This window comes from Aquarana catesbeiana, linkage group LG02 (genome assembly GCF_042186555.1).
Source record: "Aquarana catesbeiana isolate 2022-GZ linkage group LG02, ASM4218655v1, whole genome shotgun sequence".
In the NCBI taxonomy this organism is placed as follows: domain Eukaryota; kingdom Metazoa; phylum Chordata; class Amphibia; order Anura; family Ranidae; genus Aquarana; species Aquarana catesbeiana.
In genome coordinates, this window is record NC_133325.1 from 703,889,115 (window position 1) to 703,910,395 (window position 21,281).

General features: G+C 41.4%; 1 protein-coding gene across 8 annotated transcripts in view; it reads left to right on the forward strand.

Annotated features, from left to right (window-relative positions):
• Positions 1–19,619, forward strand: part of AP1S2 (adaptor related protein complex 1 subunit sigma 2) — a 138,226-nt gene extending 118,607 nt beyond the window's left edge. For 7 of the 8 annotated variants that reach the window (XR_012241770.1, XM_073616925.1, XM_073616927.1 and 4 more), the window contains one exon: positions 13,645–19,619. Coding sequence is in view for 3 of the 8 variants with exons in the window: in XM_073616932.1 (XP_073473033.1) it covers positions 13,645–13,692 (48 nt within the window). In the remaining 5 variants the exon portion in view is untranslated. Of the gene's footprint in view, positions 1–5,068; positions 5,189–13,644 lie in introns of those variants that run through there. The other variant, XM_073616926.1, reaches the window with a different exon arrangement.
• The last annotated feature ends 1,662 nt before the right edge of the window (positions 19,620–21,281 follow it).

Genomic DNA, 21,281 nt, shown 5'->3' on the forward strand with positions numbered 1-21,281 from the left:
GTAATGGATCAGACCAATCGTCTGTTGAGTATCTGTCCCCATCCTGATTAGCCCTGAATAATTTTGTGTGCACAATGAAATACCACTCTGAGCCTCTGTTCAGATACGTGATAAATCTCTTTTTTCTTCCTGGCTACACAGAGTTTTTATATCTGAGTGAGCGAGGGAGTACAGCACTAGCATAGCGTCATCTAGAAACTAGTAGCTTGATTGGTCATGTCCATATAAGATGAGCTTCTTCCAACCCCTTGGATGTCATCCTCTTGGGTGTAGCCTCTCTGTAGGTGCCATCTTAGTTATGCATTCTTTCATTCGATGGGAGGGGGTGCTGCTGGTGGCCATTTTGAGTAAAGAATTAAAAGAAGTGAGCTGACTGATATGCAAGCTAAGCCAGGGATGCAAAGGGTTAATAATAAAAGTTTGCTGTTGTACTGAAACATGATACCTCACACGGGCAGAGAGAAACTGAGAGCAGCCAGGTTTTTACACGTACACAAGCAAATAGAAAAAATAGATATTTTATATACATAGTAAAATATGCATTTGACCTAGTCCATCACACCTATAGGTACAGTAAATATCTCCTAAGCATACACTGGTTAGGAGATATTTACTTGTGAAGCTGCCGGTGACTTTACCACCTCATGCACTCTGAAGGAATGGCTTACTCGTGCCATTCCTTCAGAGTCGTGTGCCGTGAACAATAGTGGATTGATGTCTTCGGTGCTCCTCCAATCAAAGGACTAGAGTCCGCCAACCTGGAAGGAAGACCAGATGAACATGGAAGTTCTGTCAGCAGTGACAGCATGCTGCTGGAGTTCTTTGTTTTAAGGTAAGTTTCACTTAATATGTTAGTATGTGATGCATACTAGCACATTATAACTTTGCCTTGCAGATTTAAAAAAATAAAGCAGATGGATTACTACCGCTTTAATAATTCACCTGGGTGTAACTCTAGGAACTGGCCACTGGCATAAACTGGAAAATATAGTCTTCTGTTTGCGAGCCAGGGTTTAAAGGGATATTAAAGGCTCACAATTTTTTTTTTAAATACTAACATGTTATACTTACCTGCTCTGCGTAATGGTTTTGCATAGAGCAGCCTGGATCCTCCTCTTCTCGTGTCCCCCGCCAGCGCTCCTAGCCCCTCCCCTTTGCTGAGTGCCCCCATAGCAAACTGCTTGCTATGGGGGCACTCATGCATGCTCGATCCCAAGCTGCCCTGTGTGTCCATAAGACACAGAGTGTGGCTTGGCTCTGCCCCCACTCCCTCACTGCCTCTAAATAACCGTATTGGCTCCGGCTTCTGTGTCTCAGCCAATAAGGATGGAGAGACCTGAGAGGGTTGCTGCTCTTGTGCAAATTGTTGGATCAAGATGGCACTCGGGTAAGTGTTTGGGGGGGGGGGGGGCTGAGGGGGGATGCTGTACAGAGAAGGTTTTTTGCCCTCATGCATAGAATGCATGAAGGTAAAAAACCTTTAGCCTTTACAACCACTTTAACTACATAGTCATGATCCAAAACCAAGGCCATAACAAGTAAAGGTAACCATAGCCAATAGGTGACAGTCAGATGTGAAGGCTTCATCTTACTGTATATTTGAATTAATATTTACATCAGTGTCAGTGCTTATACTGTATGATCTGAGCACATACAGTATGTCAGTATAATGTAAAGATCAACCCAAAACCCCTTATCTTCAGAAAATGGGTATTGAGCAGACAAAAAATATGCTTCCTAGGTACGATTAGTCAGAATGTTTGTGACAACAAAATAGTCTGAACCTGTTTGTATAGATGACAACATTAGGATCCTCAGAACTTTTCATTTTTTGTAAGAGAAGTATAACTCATTTAAAAAAATATCAGATTGACATTTAGTGCTGCATAATAATGTTCTCTTCTCCAGGGACAAAGGCAGCGACATTAGCTGCATTATGTATACTTTTTCAGTAAAAGTTTCTTTTTGTTAATGCTTTCAATTATAGGTGAAGCTAGTTATTGTAATTTAAACTACTTATCTTTAAAATGATTTTCAATGATAAAAGCTTCTCTAAATCCAGTGGAAATGGCAGTTTTTAGGATACCCATAAATGGATAGAAAGTCACCAACAATGTGTGTCATGCAAGACCAAAAGTGGGGGATGACTTATATTTTCAACATTCAAAATAAGGATTTAAATCATCTTAAAATTGTTTAAAGTAATTGTAAAGCCTGAAGGTTTTTTTATCTTCATGCATTCTAAAAAAGTTAAAAAACCTTCTGTATGCAGTTCTCCCCACAGCCCACCTAATACTTGCACAAGCCTGATCCTGATCCAGCGATGTGCACGTGAGTGGCTACTGTCCTGGCTCTCTGCCTTCTCCTGGCTCAGAGACAGCAATGGGAGCCATTGACTCATGCCACTGTCAATCACAGCCAGTGAAGAGGCATCAGGGGCGGGGCCGAGACCCGTTCAGTGTGTCTTAGACACAGAGTGGGGCTTGGGAGCGAGTACACACAAGTGTCCCCATAGCAAGCAGCAGGGGAAGGAGCCCCCCGCACCGGCGGGGGGGACCTGAGAGGAGAAGGATTCTGGGTGCTCTATGCAAAACCCTTGCACAGAGCAGGTAGGTTTACCATATTTGTTACTAAGGGCTTAAATTTTTTTTTTTTTTTTATATATATATATCTATTTATCTCTCTTAAACCCATAGCGACCGAAAATTACTTGATGTGAATGAACAATTACAAGTAAACAAGCAAAATAAAATATGTTAAAGTTGTCCACAAATGAGCAGAAAATGAGTTGTATAAATGGAGAATGTAATGTTTTTGGCTGTTTGAAAATGTGGATTTTAAAGTGCTGAAGACTGATTGATGTAACATTGTCCATTATATAAATTCAGTTATGGATTTGTCATTGGAATTCAGATGTTGAGATTGATAGCATCGGATTAGTCAAACCATGGACTAATGTGTTTTATCTTCTGAGTTTGGTGGAAAAATGTGGAATTTAGTTGTCAAATTATAAATATTGTTCCTTTGTATTTGTAATGAGATACATTCACCTCTCTCCCTAGCAATAGCCTGTTTCAAAATAAACTGGATACCAGTTATGGCTGCTCATGGGTCCACTGATCCCATACCACAAAACACGAGGAAAACAAGAAAGAGGCACACTATTGGCACAAATTTGCATTTGTCTTTTACATGACAAGGTTCATGCTTCAATACAAACTTAAAGTGGATGCAAACCCTCACATATACCCAGTGAAGTGAATAGCCTCAGATGATACATAGAGATGAAACAAATCTCCCTACATAAGGTTTACATGTATATCTGCTGTCTTCAGTTTTATATACTGTTTAGAAAGTGCACATCGTGTTAGATTTTCTCTTCCTGTTCAACACTGCAGTGAAGTCTGGGAATTGATCATTGAATAGTTCAGGGCCCTGCTAATCTATTTATCGCTTCCTCCTCAACACAAAACTCAGGCTGCTTTTATCATATGTGACGGAGAACTTGTCAGGAGTTATCAGGCTGATAACTAAAGAACGGAGCAGGAGACAGCTACAGGACATTGGGAGTTATTTACTAAAGGCAAATCCACTTGTCACTGCAAGTGCACTGAAAGTGCAGTCACTGTAGATCCGAGGGGGACATGCAAGGAAAATAAAAAACAGCATTTTAGCTTGCGTATGATTGGATGATAAAATCAGCAGAGCTTCCCTCGTTTCAGATCTACCCCACAGATTTACAGCAACTGCACTTCCAAGTGGACTTTCAAGTGCACTTGCAGTGCGAAGTGGATTTGCCTTTCGTAAATAACCCCTGCAGTGCTTTGGAGAGAGATAAAAAAACATTGCATATATATGCGCCCAGCTCAAATTTAATGAATCGGGTTTACATCCACTTTAAGTTGTTGCCAATTGTATGCCTCCTTGTCTTCATTAAATAAGGAAATACATTTATCATTGTACAGGTTTAGGAGATATTAATTTACCTACAGGTAAACCTTATTATAGGCTTACCTGTAGGTAAAAATGACAAATTCATGTATACAACCACTTTAATACCATGTATTGCCCCCTTTAACATCAATGACAGCTTGAAGTCTTTTGTGGTATTTGTGGATGAGGCTCCTTATCTTCTCAGATGGTAAAGCTGCCCATTCCTCTTCGCAAAAAGCCTCCAGTTCCTGTAAAATCTTGGGCTGTCTTGCATGAACTGCACATTTGAGATCTCCCCAGAGTGGCTCAATGATATTTAGGTCAGGAGACTGAGATGACCAATTCAGAACCTTCATTTTATTCTGCTGTAGCCAATGACAGGTCAACTTGTGTTTTGGATCATTGTCATGTTAGAATGCCCAAGTATGTCCCATGTGCAGCTTCCTGGCTGATGAATGCAAATGTTCCTCCAGTATTTTTTGATAACATACTGCATTCAACTTGCCATCAATTTTGACCAAATTCCCTGTGCCTTTGTAGCTCACACATCCCCAAAACATCAGCGATCCATCTCCGTGTTTCACAGTAGGAATGGTGTACCTTTCATCATAGGCCTTGTTGACTCCTCTCCAAATGTAGCGTTTATGGTTGTGGCCAAAAAGCTCAATTTTGGTCTCTTTACTCCAAATGACATTGTGCCAGAAGGTTTGAGGCTTGTTTGGCGTATTGTAAGCGGGATATTTTGTGGTATTTGTGTAGTAATGGCTTTCTTCTGGCGACTTGACCATGCAGCCCATCTTTCTTCAAGTGCCTCCTTATTGTGACACATCTTGAAACAGCCACACCACATGTTTTCAGAGAGTCCCGTATTTCATCTGAAGTTATCTGTGGGTTTTTGTTTGCATCCCGAACAATTTTCCTGGCAGTTGTGGCTGAAATTGTAGTTGGTCTACCTGACCGTGGTTTGGTTTCAACAGAACCCCTCATTTTCCACTTCTTGATTAGAGTTTGAACACTGCTGACTGGCATTCTCAATTCCTTGGATATCTTTTTATATCCCTTTCCTGTTTTATACAGTTTAACTACTTTTTCCCGCAGATTCTTTGACAATTCTTTTGCTTTCTCCATGACCCAGAATACAGAAACGTCAGTGCAGCACTGGATGAAAGATGCAAGGGTCTGTCAGGAGTCCAGAAACTCATTGACCTTTTATACACACACACTAATTACAAGCAAATAGATCACAGGTGAGGATGGTTACCTTTAATAGCCATTCAAACCCCTTTGTGTCAACTAGTGTGCATGTTATCAGGCCATGTAAACTTTTGATCAGGGTCATTTGGGTAGTTTCTGTTGTGATTATGATTTAAAAAGAGTAAACACAGTTGATTGATAATAAATGGCTTCAGCCAAACACTAACCGTGAGCGAAAGAAAAGTTTTTGTCTTCTCATTCATATTGTCTGAAAAATGGCCAAGAAATCTTAACTTATGCCAGGGTATGTAAACTTATGAGCACAACTGTATCTCTATGTAATGGTAAACTGTTATTAACCAGTTGTTTCCAGTATACTAATGTGGGTGTGGAAGGTTTCTTCCAATACAGGGCAATAGCTTTTCTAGCATAAAACAAAGTAATATTAGTGAATGTCAGGTCCGCCTCTGCAGGAAGAATATCCCTAACCAAACCCAGCAAACACACTGACATAGAGACTGGCATGTGGACATATAAAATAGAATTTAACATAGCCACCACCTCCATACAAAAACCTAAAATATATGGACAGGTCCAGAAGATGTGTGTGAAATCTCCCAGAGCCACACCACACCGCCAACAGTCGGGAGAACATGTAGGGTTCATCTTGTGAAGTCGGTATGACGTAAAATAACCTCTATGCACCAATTTAACTTGAATCAAACGGTCTCTTAGCCAAACCAAAGGGAGAATCCCACACTTAATCCCAGTCATCATTGTCTAAATCAGGAATATCCCACAGGCATTAATTACAACCTGAGAAACCAACTTAACATTATATTTGGTCCATACAATAGGTTCAGGTAATTTATAAAACTGGAGTAGAGTAGGATTCAACCATAGGGGGTATTTGGAGAAATTGCTGCTCTAGGATAATGCTCACAAGGCCAATAGCTGCATGATGTTTAACCCATAAAACAAAGTTTCCTAACCTTTTTTGAATTATCCCCAGTGGTTTGCCCAATATATCTCATCGCCGTGCTTTTAGGTTGTCTATAGCTGGGTTTTATTTTACATGTAGATAGCTAGGAACAGCTGAAGGTAATTAGTAAGTATTTGATCGTGTTAATTTATATAAAATTATTTCTGAGCAATCAAGACATGACAACATAGTACAGTTCCTGAAAATGTTATTTGCATGTCATCTGATACATTATCTATTCTCCACTTTGTTCAATATTCTAAGGAATTCTGTTTATTTTTTATATTGTTCAGAGGCCCAGTTTCATACCTCAAATGATGTTTCCATAACCCCATCTGCTAAGGATACTCCAGTTGACAGCCCCAGCCATAGAGTTTCTTTGAGTGACCAAGTTCCAGGTTTCTTCTTGAAACCAGGTGTCTTCATAAAAGCAATATGTCAGCAGTCCCAAACTCAAGCACCTCTTTGGCCTGCTTCTCCTAAATTACTGGATGAAATGTTCTACTGATCTGAGATGCACTATATTGTCAAAAGTATTGGGACACCTGTCTTTACACGCATATGAACCTCAATGGCGTCTTAGTCCGTAGGGTTCAATATTGAGTTGGCCCAACCTTTGCAGATATAACAGCTTCAACTCTTCTGGGAAGGCTGTTTACAAGGTTTAGTAAAGTGTCTATGGGAATGTTTGACCTTTCTTTCAGAAGCACATTTGTGAGGTCAGGCACTGATGTTGGATGAGAAGATCTGGCTCACAGTGTCTGCTCCTGTTCATCCCAAAGGTATTCTATCTGGTTGAGGTCAGGACTCTGTGCAGGCCAGTCAAGTTCCTCCACCCCAAACTCGCTCATCCATGTTTTTATGGACCTTGCTTTGTGCCCTGGTGCGCAGTCATGTTGGAACAGAAAGGGGCCATCCCCAAACTGTTCCCACAAAGTTGGGAGCATGAAATTGTCCAAAATGTCCTGGTGTGCTGATGCCTTAAGAGTTCCCTTCACTGGAACTAAGGGGCCAAGCCCAACCCCTGAAAAACAAGCACACACCCTAATCCTCCCTCCACCAAATGATTTGGACCAGTGCACAAAGTGAGGTCCATGAAGACATGGATGAACGCGTTTGGGGTGGAGGAACTTGACTGGCCTGCACAGAGTCCTGACCTGAATTCGATAGAATACATTTGGGATGAATTAGAGTGGATGAATTGGAGCCAGGCCTTCTCGTCCAACATCCGTGCCTGACCGCACAAATGCGCTTTTGGAAGAATGGTCAAACATTCCCATAGACACACTCCTAAACCTTGTGGACAGCCGGATGGCCCAACTCCATATTGAACCCTATTGACTAAGGCTGGGATGCCATTAAAGCTCATGTATGTGTAAAGGCAGGCGTCCCAATACTTTATATATATATATATATATATATATATATATATATATATATATATATATATATATATATATAGTGTTTGTAAGGGTTTTTCCTTTGTCATCGGAATCTAGTTGGCTCCTTTAGACTACTTTCTGGGTCGTAGATTGTAACGTTTGGTGCCTGAATCCCGGATTATTTAACCTACCAAACTTCTGGAGATGTGTATGTAGCAGGTATATGAAGCTAGGAGTGTTTGGGTGGATCACATAAAATTAAAAAAATGTAATCGATAAACTAGACCGCTCTTGTCACTGCCATTCATTACTTTTCTCTTTTGTTTGACAAGTTATTGATGATGTTCTTACATTTGTTTACGATTGCTGTTTTTTAATATAATCTTTTTTCCCTTTCATTGCTCTGCCCTTGTTTTAGGATGCTAAAGTAAGTCTTCATTCAATATTAATATAAACATCACCATTCTATTATTTTGTTAATGCTTCCTTTCTCTTTAGTGGTTGAGTATTGGTAGCAGGGGATGGAAATGGCTGCGAAACTGTAAATGTATTTTCCTGCTACATATCTGGTCAATGACCATGTGTCCATCCACTGGGTAGCCATAGTGGACTAATTCTTCCATATACAATCGATTTTATCTGCTTTTGTTTCACATTATTGGAAAAACAACCATAGTAAACAGTCTCCGCAAATGAATGAAAAGAAAGAAATGTGCTTTTTGAAAGTGAGAAAGACTTTTAGCATCCCTAAAGTGTAATTCTTCTCCAGAAGATGTGATATTTGAAAGCAGAGCAGTGAAATGATCAACTTTGCAATGTGTATTCTTTAGTTATCTTGTTGTGTTATGCCTGGTTGGTGTTTTGATACATCCATCATGTGGAACAGAATATTTTGTTTTTGTAGTCTTGAAGGGCTCTCTGCAGATGGATTATGGCGTATGAGCCCAGGCACAACATTCTATTGTGTCAGCACTGCAGAGCAACAAGCCAAGTCTGAACATTTCCAAATGGCCAAAATGAGTACTTCATTGGTTGTAGATGAAAACAAGATATATAATAAAAGCTACTTATGTTTACTTTTGTATGTCCTGCATTACAAGGGCAGATCTGCTAGGGTTGCCACCTTTTCTTCAAGCCAAACACTTTATCGGCCTGGTACACCTTTGGGTGCCCCAAGGAGAGTAGTAATGTGGTACGCATAGAGTGCAGCAGTGAGCAGTGGGTGTGGTCAAATTGCTCTTGCTGACATCATCACCTTGCCACCCAGTGATGCCGAACCTACCCCCAGACAGTCGCCTGCAGCTCCCAGACAGCAGCAGATTTGTGTGTAACTAGCTTGATTACTTGAGGAGCTACAGCCCGGTCTGAATAATGTGTCTGGGTCTCAGTCAGCCTGAAACCCGGGCAGATGATTCACAACCTGGACTGTCTGGGTGAATCCTGCACAGGTGGCATCCCTAAGATCTGCTAATAAAAAGATGGAGATACACTTTAATATCATCTTAATAAGCTATTCTGTCCTCACATGTGGACACGAGATTTGATTCTTGTTTTCTGTACACATTGATTTCCTGCACACATGATGTCAAGTTCCCGGAGAAAATGCACAAACTCAAAGTAAAGCTAAATCTCTGATTTCCAGAACTCACAGTAGTTGAAATGCAGGTCAACAGAACAGCAGTGTTAATTTTGACATCAAATGTCTATTTAGTTTTAGTTATAGTCTTTTGACTAAAATGCCGTTTTAGTTTTAGTCGTATTTTAGTCGACTAACATTGAATTTGTTTAGTTACATTTTAATGCATTATTTCTTTAGAACGGCCAAACATATTATATACTCCTGGAGTAAAAAATCTTATAACATGTTTACTATTTATGCTATTAAGGTTTGAACATGCACTGCAGACAGATTTAGCCGTTGCGACATAAATTCAATTTAGTTTTAGTTATAGTCTTTTGACTAAAATGCCATTTTAGTTTTAGTCGTATTTTAGTCAACTAAAATAGTATTAATTTAGTTAACAAAATTATTTTAGTAGACAAAATTAACACTGCAGAACAGTGTCTTGTACTTCTTTCTTTTGCACAGTGCCTCATGCCTCTATGCTACAATGCATGTCTGTTTACAGTGCCTCCCACTTTTTTGTTGTGTGCAATGATCACAATGCCAATTGTTGCTTCGATTTGCACTGCCTAATGCCTTTTCATTGCATACAGTGCCTCATACCCACCTTTAAACCCCCATGTTAAACACCGTGCCTTGTGCCTATACCCCTTGCTTTTCTGCTGCATAGAATGCCTCTAAAATCTGTATTACACTCATTGCTTCACTTCTCTCTGTTATCTGTAATGCACCATTCCTTTCTATTTCATGCATTGCATCATGCCTCTTTGTGACATGCATTGTGCTATTCCCCACACACAGTCATGGCTACCTCACTATTCCACCATTCCTTTCTATTACACATAGTTCCTCTCTTATACAGTACAGTGCTTTATACCTCTATATTACATGCAGTGCCTCCTATTCTTCATACTAACCACAGTTCCTGTTTCCTCTGTGTCCCAGCTATGCAGGCTTATTGATAGACTCGATATGTGTTAATGTGTATGTAATCCCGAGAACAAAAATGTAATAACTTGCAGTTTACCGGTCCTTGGATGCGGTGGCCGCATTCGATTTTCTTCAGTTTTCTTTCCTTTTTTTCACCTGGTGAACCTGCCAAGGTCCTAGGGTGGCAACACTTATTGAACTGTATGGAGGAGCAAGGTTGTCACCATAGAACTGGAAGCGTGTTAGGACAACCGAACACACCCCCTTCTCCTCATCTCCATAGCATGGGGAGGAGTTGTGCTGCAGTAAACAGTTGAGCAATAATTAGGGCTAATAATATTGCTGGAGACACTATGGGAATTTAGGAGCTCCCTGGATTTCTGGCTCTATTACCAGGTATTTTCTGCGCTTGCAGTGTTTTTTAGGAGACAGAACGTGGGAAATGTGCACGTTTTGGAGAGATGTAATATGTTTTTTTATTTTTTCCCATACATGCACTTTAAGCTTGTTGAAAATTAAGTGTAGAATCTACTATTTGTTTTCTGTAGTATGTGTAAGTATATCTAATTACTCAATAGAATATCAATTCGGACATGCCTGTGGCTTTCTGAAAATGGGTGAGGCAGTGTAGATCTAGGTGAGGCCTCTTTCAATTGTACAAGAATTGAATCTGTTGCTGTACTTTTAAAAGGTTATTAGAGATCCAATAGCTCTTTGTGGATTTAAATGAAATTTATAGTCTTCATTTTTTTCCATTTTCCTTGATGTAAATGGTCTCATCAATGTGTGTACAACTTTGTTTCTACACATAATTTGCAGTGGTATACAGGGGGGGTCTCTATTAGCCCATTCCGTATGCAGGCTCTGCTTCCTGCTTTGCAGTGCTATACAATGGTTGTGCTTTACTGTATCTTCTCACAAGGGAAGTCTATGAGTTAGCCAGCTCAACAAAACCATCTCTTTTAACTTCCTGTCATTTAGATACAACAGGAAGTGATAGAAAATCAGACTGTGCCTTATTAGAACATCAAGAGGCACAGGAAATTCAAAATCTATTCAAAGAGCTAACTTGCTATGGAAAGACTGCTTACATAAAAACAAGGTTCCCCCTTGGTGGGAACCCAGAAGCAATAAAAAACTGACAGGGTTGTTACCCCGTTTTAGATACACATTAGAAAAGGGCACAACGATTACAATGAGCCATAAAGAGATCTTGCTAATGGCTAATGTACAAATCTCTAAAACAAGACAAATATAGAAGAGAAAGCATGTAAAAATGTGAGTTATGTTAGAAATAATTTGAAAGCGTATTTAAACCCAAAAACAATAATATAATTGAATGCCGCTTATCCTTAGATGTGGTGAATTTATTTATTTTTAAGCTTTTTTTTCCCCCCTTATTTTTACCTGGGGATCTTGCCAGTAACACTCTCTTCCTATCCTAGGATGAGAACACCCACTAACTGTACTATATTTATAGAGAAGCAGAGTTGTCGCTCCTAGGACAGGATTACACAACACCTCTCGTTCTCCTTTTTCCATTACTTAAGGCAGAACTTCACCTCCCCCCCCCCCCCCCCCCTTCACATTGGGGGGGGGAGGGGAGTACCTGATATTGACAGGTATCCTCTCTAACCTTCGTTCAGATCGCCACAGCAATCTGAGCAGAAGTGTGCTCTCCCTCTTCTGGGACACGTCGCAGGTCCCAGAAAGCTGTGCGACCATTCGCATGCGCAGTGAGCAGCCAGCTGTGAAGTTGCAACCAGTCACAGCCAAATGCCCACAGGTAATATGCTGGCGTCAAGGACTGAAGACCGGTAAAGAAACTGGCTCAGGTGAGTGTCAGTTTATTAAAAGTCAGCAGCTACTGTTTTTGTAGCTGCTGACTTTTAATTTCTCCTCAGGTGACTGAAGAATCGCTGTAAGGCTACTTTCACGCTGGGGTGGACGGGCGGGCATCGGCAGTAAAGCGCCGCTATTTTTAGTGGCACTATTCGGCTGCAAGCGGGGCGTTTTTAACCCCTGCTAGAGGACGAAAAAGGGTTAAAACCACCCGCAAGGCGTTGCTCCATTGATTTCAATGGGCAGGGGCATTTTAGGAGCGGTGTATACACCGCTCCTACAGCGCTGCAAAGATGAGACTTGCAGGAATTTTTTTTTACCGTGGTCAAGCGCACGGCTCCAGTTTGAAAGCACTCGGACTTTTACACTGGAGAGACAGGAGAAGCTCTTTACAGGCTCTATGCAGGCGCTATTTTTAGTGCGGTAGCGCCTGTAAAGCGCCTCGGTGTGAAAGTAGCCTTAGGGGGAGGTGTCCTATGGTCCTTAGAGATAAGTTGCACTTATCGAACAGATGTAATCAAACACATTCAATGGTATGTTTAGATGCCGTTCACATCTCGTGATTTCGGATTGCAGGCTGAATCGCCGTGATTCTGCCTGCAATCCCAAATAGCGGTACAACACCTGATGCACTTTTGGGTGCCATTATTCTTTAATGGTATCCCAAACACAATGTGATTCTGCTACGATTGTTATGCAATCCAATTGCATGTTTTAAAAATGCGCTACACTTGACGCCCAAAAAGGAGCATGAGCTTCTTTTCGGGAGACAAACACGCATTGGGGAAGCCCATGAAGTGAATAAGCTTCATGTATATGAGACACGTGAAATAGCTTGTTCCAACTACGTGAAAGTGGGAATGCAACCTTAATTAAAGGAGAGTAAACTAGAGAATTTCATTGTTAGGGTTTTTACATACACTGTACTTTAACACTCTAATAATATCTTAAAATATTTGCTTACTGACAATACACTGTAAAGGGCTCATTCACACGGCACAGGGGGACGTAAAGCATGAAGAGCCATTTTAAGAGTAGCGTGCAGGCAACTCATGTTGATCAATGGAGACACAGTGGCTGTACTGACTCACCCGCACATCTGAGTTTGACAGGCATGTAGGGATGGGTCCACGGCTCTGTCTGTACACTGTGTGCGTTTGGGGCTGCACTCCTGTCCTTACGTACCTGTTAAACTCGGACTTGCGGGTGGGTCAGTACAGCGGTTGCGTCTCTGTTGACAAACAAGCTGTCAGCACACTTCCCCTGGAAGCATAAAAAAAAGCAGTTCTTCACACTGTACGGGACCCTGCGCCCATGTGAATGAGCCCTTACAGATAGAAATTCACTCCTAAGTGTGCAAAGTAAAAATAGCACCATGTCCACTTGTTTCAGATGCTCCATTCAGAATTCCCTACAGCTGGACCTAAAATTGGTAGTTTGGTCTATTTCACATAATTTCATGTAAAAAGGAACTATCTATTCACCGTAAATGTACAGAGATTCGAGTAAAAATTGGCCGCAGGTTGTGTGGAAGTGTATTTATCTTGTCATGTGAATGTGGCTGCACTATACAAGAGGAGAATACAGCTAGTGTGTAGACGACCTTATCCTTCTCATAGCTGGAAATAACTAACATCGTGATCTGTTAACTAATACTCCAGTTTGTCTATTGCCTCTGTACTATAACTTGCTTCTTACCCGCTGCCATGTATTGTAATATGGAGCTGATTGTCGTCCTTCTTGTGTTTCCTCCATAGGAAGCAGAGACACCACGAAGCGTGCTGGAAGAGATTGGACTGACATAAACCTCGGGTCCTGTCAGCGATGCCTCTTTGTTGTCACATCAATGTCCACTGCCTTCACCTCAGTGTTAAACTAATAGTGTAAGATGCTGTCTGTCAGTATTAATGTACTGCTAAGCTGCTTTAGTTGATTCCTCAATGAAAAAAAAAAAAAAATCTCCATATAATGTCAGCACAGTGATCAAAAATCATATAAAGGGACTTGGACAGTTTGCTATACCCATGATAACTTTTGAAGAAAAGAAAATTATCATTTCATTTTTTTTTTATTCTGGGTCCATATGAAGGGAATATTTTATTGTACATCTGTTTCAGACACTGCCTGTAATCTAGATCGGAGTGTGAAATATAAGTAGAGAAGCAGACTAAAGGACTAAAGACGTTTTTTTTTGATAACCAAAGACTGCCCTTATCCATGACAGGCCATTTTAATACATAAAGGGATTATGAAAACTGTTTACCATTGAATTTTGTTTTTTCTTTCTTCAAATAAACCAAAGAATGTGTGTGAAGCTCTGCCGCAGATTGGAAATATCCCTGGGTTTTGATGTTGGCTGCGACCACTGTACAGGAATAGCTTCAAAGGGCACGCTTACAAAGTGGAAAAGGCAGATCTAGCAATGTGTGAGCATTAAAAATCCAGCCATTGTTAAACAGACATAAAATTATTTGGCCTAATCCTTTTTTTTTTTTTTTTTGGATTCAACATTTTTGATCTCCTGCATGCAAACATGGCTCCACTTGAAAGTAATTTTGGTACTTGTATAATTTCTTGGTTTAAATTAAAGGACAGCTCTATCTTTAAAGAGGCTGATCTCCCAGACTGTGAAGTACAACTTTGCCTTCTTAAAACCGATGATATTTACATGTATCATGCCCATAACAAACCCCTGAAATGTCCTCCAATATCTTCCAAACTGATAATAGCACTTGGGACATTTCCCTTCAGTCATGTTCATGCCTATGGAAATGGGGAGAAGCAGGGGGTGCTGCAGTTACCAGGGGAAGACGGTAGCAATTAGCTGGTACAATAAGTCTTGTCTGATTGGTTTTTCCACCAAGACACGCCAGTAAGGGTGTTCTAACAGGCAACATTTCAGCACTTCCTGTAGAACACGCTGCATTTTTTCTGTACTGAACTGCACTGGAATGCACATAAATGCATAAAAAATTATGTCCCTAGTGTAGATTAAGAAAAAAAAAAAAGGGGAAACCCCCACTGGAACGCTTATCACTGTTCATCACCCTCAAATTGCCCCGCTCTCTTATCTAAATTGCAGGGATCCTCTTCCCTAAGCATCTTGTTTTTCTTGAATTCAGTTTGGCTGTGCATGGCTCCGCTCCACCTGCACAACCATGTCATCCATTCATAGGGAGCTGTGAATAGAAGACAAGTCCCATGTTCCACTGTAGCTGAGAGACTCAATCGAGCACAAGTGTGGTAACGTCAGTGCACTTGTAGTCCATTGATTACTTCCTCCAGCCCCATTAAAAGTTGGTCTGTACTTCTGTATGCACCTGGAGGAATAGTGTGCAGGGGCATGGGCATTGCATTTTTTGTAATATGGGTGCATGTATTTTTTTTATAAAAGGTGTAATATGCCTTTAAAATAAGCAAGCTATCACAGCAAAATTTAGATAGAGACGTTACCTTATATTTGTAAATGTACGTCTCCAAATTCTCTCTAAAACACCTGGCTGAAATTCTCAACTTACGGGTACCTGTTACTCCTAAGAAGTGCAGAATTTTTTCTGCGTCTCCTGGTGAGGTCTGGTATTGCAGCATGACCAGAAAATACAGTTATGCGGTACACAATGTAAGGGTGAGGCTTTGTTTGAGCAATGGACCATACAAAACAAGGGTTATAAATTTATCAGAAATCCCTTTAAGGCCACAGATTCACCTTAGAGTGCAGCCCCTCATCAGCACATACTTACCTTTCTTTTATCCCTTGCTACTAGTTTCACCTGCTCAGAGCAAGGAAAGTACAGGTATTTGGGGGGGGGGGGGGGGGGGGGTCACGTGACTCACATAGGAGGTAGGGAGCCAGCCCTGTGTAAGCTTTGACTAGAGATCCAGCTTGAGCTTACACAAAGTTGTCTTTCATCACTCTTGGCAGCTAAATGGAGCAGTAGGGGAAGCTAAGAGAAAGCATGTGCCACTGGGGAGGGGGGCAGTTGTTTTACCCTGCATGGTACATGTTCATTTTAAATAAGCTCCAGCTTTTCTTCTTACATCAATCCTCAGGTTCTTAGTTATGAAGGTGGCGCATTCCGCATGCTACTGTGAAGCTGTGTTCATTTACTTGCATATATGACTGTTACATGCTGTACATTTCACCCATTGAGCAAAGATCATTTCTGTTGTCTGTATAATAATACTGTGTCTGATGCTACAGCACGGCCAAGGATTTCAGGCTGTGGTGTCTTATAAGCCATATTATAACAGCAGATGTCTTGTTCTGTCATTTACAATGGGCCATAAACATAAGCAGCTACGCACATAGTGGACAGTTATAGATAAACTAATCATCCATAAGGGATCATGGCTCTGACTACTGTTTTCTAAGGCCTGGTTGACTCAGGATTAAAGTGTAATTAAAGGCAAAACTTTTTTTTTGTTTTGGATAGAGTGGAGAGGGATCAGAACACCTGTCAGTTTTTCTTGCTGTCTGTGTGGAGATTTGCCCTCTCTATTTGTCCTGTTTACCTTTATCATCCAAAGTGAAAGTAGAAGAAAATATCAAATTTTTTGGTTGTCCCCAGAACAGTAATTGAGGGGATAAAACTTCCAATGGGAACACTAGTTCAGGTGACACAGCGGGATTTCCTCACTTTGGAGGGATTTGCTTTCACTTCCTGTTTTGGCTATGGGACAGGAAGGGACATCTCCCCAATGGGACACAGATGTATATATATAAAAAAAATACTCTATCCAAAATGAAAAAAAAAAAGTTGAGCCTTTAAATTTGGAAAGTTTAGCATGAGGAGCATCATTATGAGCTCAGCCCCTGGTGGAAGGTGTTTAGAGTACACATAAGGGGAGCTCTACTGGCACCCACTTGTATAAGACCTAACACAAGCCCAGGCATCCCTACACTCTGGGGTTGATTTACTAACACTAGATAGTACAAAATCTGGTGCAGCTGTGCATGGTAGCCAATCAGTTTCTAACTTCAGCTTGTTCATTTAAACTTTGTCAATAAGGCCCATTCACACTGGTGCGACATACACTCCGACTTTGGGAGCACACGTCGCATGACGTGTACAAATGAATGGTTCCCTATGAGAGCCATCTTAACTGGTCCGACTTTAGGAAAGGTTCCTGCACTACTTTGGTCCGTTTTCAGCCCATTCAATATTTAAGTCGGATCCTCATCCTAACCATCTGACTTGTGACATCTGACATGGTGATTGCAGCAGCAGGAAAAGGAATTTATGTCATACTGGGATTGTTTTGATTGGTCAAAGGACAAGTCAGACTATCTCAAAGTCGGAGCAAAATCGTATCCTGTTCATTCAAGTCGGATGGAAGTAGGACCAATGTCACACAGCAAAGTAGGATGACAGTCATACAACAGTTGTGTCCTACCAGTGTGAACCCGGCCTGGAAGCTGATTGGTTTTCTTTGCAGAGCTGCACCAAATGTAGCACGTTTTAGTAAATTAACCCCAGTATGTCCTCTGTCTATCTCTTCCCCAGTGACAAATGATTAGGAATAATTACAGGACTGGTGAAATGTCTTGCTTTGGTTATTTTAATTATGCCAGTTGTAGATTATTCACACAACTTGAAGCCTACAAACATCAGATTTACCCAACTCTTAAAGGAGAGGCTGCAATTATTGACTTCACCTTCTAGTGTCAATGAGTCACGGACATAGAATAATTCATGCAGTAAGTGAAATCAGAATTTCTGATCTGCCTTTGTGTTATAGATCATGGACTCATAATTGAAGCCAAGTAGCATTTTCAGAAAGAGAAAGTCAGTAATAACAATCTACATATTTCCCTCAGCAAGTTTCCTTTAAAGCAACTGTTGCCGAGAAAAATGTAATCTAAAGAATCACGTAAAAGACACATTATACTTTCATGTCCCAGCTCTCCTTTGTAGAATCCCTACTCCACCACAGAGCAAAGTCACCTGAGCGATATTCACATTTCATACAGTTTCGGTGTTTAAAGGATGCCTGCGTCCCCTGTGGTTCCTCCCGCCGACCCCTTCCATCTATCCTTGTGTTTTTCAACCTTTGTTCAGTCAAGGCACCCTTTAAAATTATGCACATCTCAAGGCACCCCATTCTAAAATGTAAAAAAATCAAAGTAAGGGCTCTTTCTCACGGGGCGGATCGGTGATGATCCGCCGATCCCCGCTGAGCAGGAAGATGACAGGTCCATCGCTGCACGCTGTGCAGCTACGGACCTGTCAGAGCGCCGCTCTCCCCTATGGGGGGATCGGATGATGACGGACCGTAGTGTCTGTCGTCACCCAATCCGATCCGAAAATGGATGGAAAAGTAGGTTTTTCCTCCATTACACTTTTTGGATCGGAGCGGGGTCGGATGTCAGCGGACATATCACCGCTGACATCCGACGCTCCATAGGGATGAATGTATGTCCGTTTTTCATCCGAAAACAGAAGGATGAAAAATGGACATACGGATCCCTCGTGCGAAAGAGGCCTAAGAGTTTTACATAAGATTGCAACATCCACACATGTAGAACTCCCAACATTAGAGGTGATCTATTTTTCCAAAGCAAATACACCGTTGCACACTGGTACTGACTAGTATTCCAATTTTTCTCTTCTCTCTCAGTTTCTGTCCCTCACTCAGCTAATGTTACCCCAGTGCTGATGGAGAGGGGCGAGGGAGGGGCAAATAAGGATGCTGTGCAGACGCCCGATGTCGCCTGCATCAACTGTTGGTTGCTAGGACACTGGCAACTGGAAGGTTGTAGTGGTGCACAATGAAAACCCGTGGCTTTGTGTAAGTAAAAGGTAGGCTTCCCCCATTCACTGGCTTTTATCCAATTTTTGGGCAACTTTTAGGCATTTTGCCAGGGCACCCCTGAAGAAATCTGAAGGCACGCAGGTTGAAAAAGGCTGCTCTATCCTGTAGAATTGCAGGGAGCAGCTGGAGAAACCACAGAATGTAGCAGGGGACACAGGCACCTGACATGTCAGATGTGAAGATCCTTCGGTCAACTTTTATAAAGGATGGAGCAAAGTTTCTACAAAATACTCACCAGGACAGGCAAGCACAACTTTCGTCTTTAGCAGAAACCTTTTAGATTTTTTTCCCCCAGCAACAGAGTTGCTTTAAAGCTTAAGTATGGCCAAAAAACATTTTTGTACATTTGCCATGCCCCTAATGGAGTGTGCTGCAGTCTCCAGTTGCCGTCAAATGTCTGGCACTGAGACTTGTAGTTCTGGCTGTAGAATAGATATCGCAGGAGGTTGCTCGCTCAGACCCTCTTCCATTCAGAAAAGGCCTTGCAGAGTAAGATATGTAACAAAAATGCAGCCGCCAGTGATGGGTCACACTTCAGTGTGACTTCATTAGTGGAAACTTATTTTCTACTGTGCAAAAATAGTTTTTGGCCACACTTCAGCTTTAAGAATGCTTTGTAAATGTTTCATGAATACCCGGGTATGTGTTACCCTGATAGTAAGGCACAATGACAAGTATTTTATACTTCTGGGTGAACACCATAAGGGCTCTCCTGGGAAAGAGTTGCAGTTTCAGCAGTGAGTTTGTATTATTAAAATGTTTTGGTTTGTCCTTGAATTGTCTTTATATATTTTTTTCCATCTCTGTGTGCTTTGCTGGACTAAGCTTTGTTGTAACGGTGACAAATAACTTGCGTGTGCTCATTGTTTTTGTGTTACATGTCATTTCATTTGTAATAAATGAAACATTTTTATGCCAACGGTGTCTAGCTCTCTTTCTAACATTACATATAAATAATCCATGTGTCTTTTACATGGGGATTGCTGTATGTCAAGGGGGTTTTGAGCATCCAATGGTCTTATCCAGCCCACAGAGAACAGTATGGGGTCACAGAGGTCAGCACTATTGCCTTGCAGTGCTGAGGTTTTGAATTGAATTCACACTAGGGCTTTATTCTGCATTCAGTGGGTATGTTCTTCCGTTAGTGTGTGCTTCCCCCCCATCCAAAAGCATGCTGGTACAGAAATTGGTTTCAGAAGTGTTTGTGTATGACTGAATGCACAGTGAGTCACTGCTTTGATTGGTTATTATATTACAGAAAAATTCCCCAGCTGGTGTTTTGAGCCAAAACAAGATTTCTGGGATGGTTTAAAACTGAAAGCTGGTCATGCAGCATGTCAGTCTTTGTTCTTGGTTTAAGCACTGTGTGATCTCTTTCTACAGTGAGGGAAAAAGGTATGACCCCCTGCTGATTTTGTACATTTGCCCACTGACAAAGAAATGATCAGTCTATAATTTTAATGGTAGGTTTATTTTAACAATGAGAGACAGAATAACAACAAAAATATTCAGAAAAATGTATTTCAAAAAAGTTATACATTGATTTGCATTTTAATGAGTGAATTAATTATTTAACTCCTTTGCAAAACATGACTTGGTACTTGGTGGCAAAACCCTTGTTGGCAATCACAGAGGTCAGATGTTTCTTGTAGTTGGCCACCAGGTTTGCACACATCTCAGGAGGGATTTTTCCCACTGCACTTAAGGTTTCGAGGCTGACGTTTGGTAACTGAAACCTTCAGCTCCCTCCACATATTTTCTATGGGATTAAGGTCTGGAGACTAGCTAGGCCACTCCAGGACTTTATTGTGCTTCTTTTTGAGAGACTCCTTTGTTGCTTTGGTCGTGTCTTTTGGGTCATTGTCATGCTGGAATACCCATCCACAACCCATTTTCAATGCCCTGGCTGAGGGAAGGAGGTTCTCACCTAAGATTTGAAGGTACATGGCCCCGTCCATCGTCCCTTTGATGCGGTGAAGTTGTCCTGTCCCCTTAGCAGAAAAACACCCCCAAAGCATAATGTTTCCACCTCCATGTTTAACGGTGGGGATGGTGTTCTTGGGGTCATAGGCAGCATTCCTCCATCTCCAAACATGGCGAGTTGAGTTGATGCCAAAAAGCTTGATTTTGCTCTCGTCTGACCACAACACTTTCACCCAGTTCTCCTCTGAATCATTCAGATGTTCATCAGCAAACTTCAGAAGGGCCTGTACATGTGCTTTCTTGAGCAGGGGGACCTTGCAGGCACTACAGGATTTCAGTCATTCAGTAGTGTGTTTTATTGGTGACTATGGTCCCAGCTGCCTTGAAATCATTGACCAGATTCTCCAGTGTAGTTCTGAGCTGATTTCTCACAGTTCTCATGATCATTGAAACTCCATGAGGTGAGATCTTGCATGGAGTCCCAGACCGAGGGAGGTTGACAGTTATTTTGTGTTTCTTCCATTTGCGAATAATCACACCAACTTTTACACCCTCTCACCAAGCTGCTTGGCGATAGTCTTGTAGCCCATTCCAGCCTTGTGTAGGTCTACATTCTTGTCCCCGACATCCTTGGACTGCTCTTTAGTCTTGGCCATGG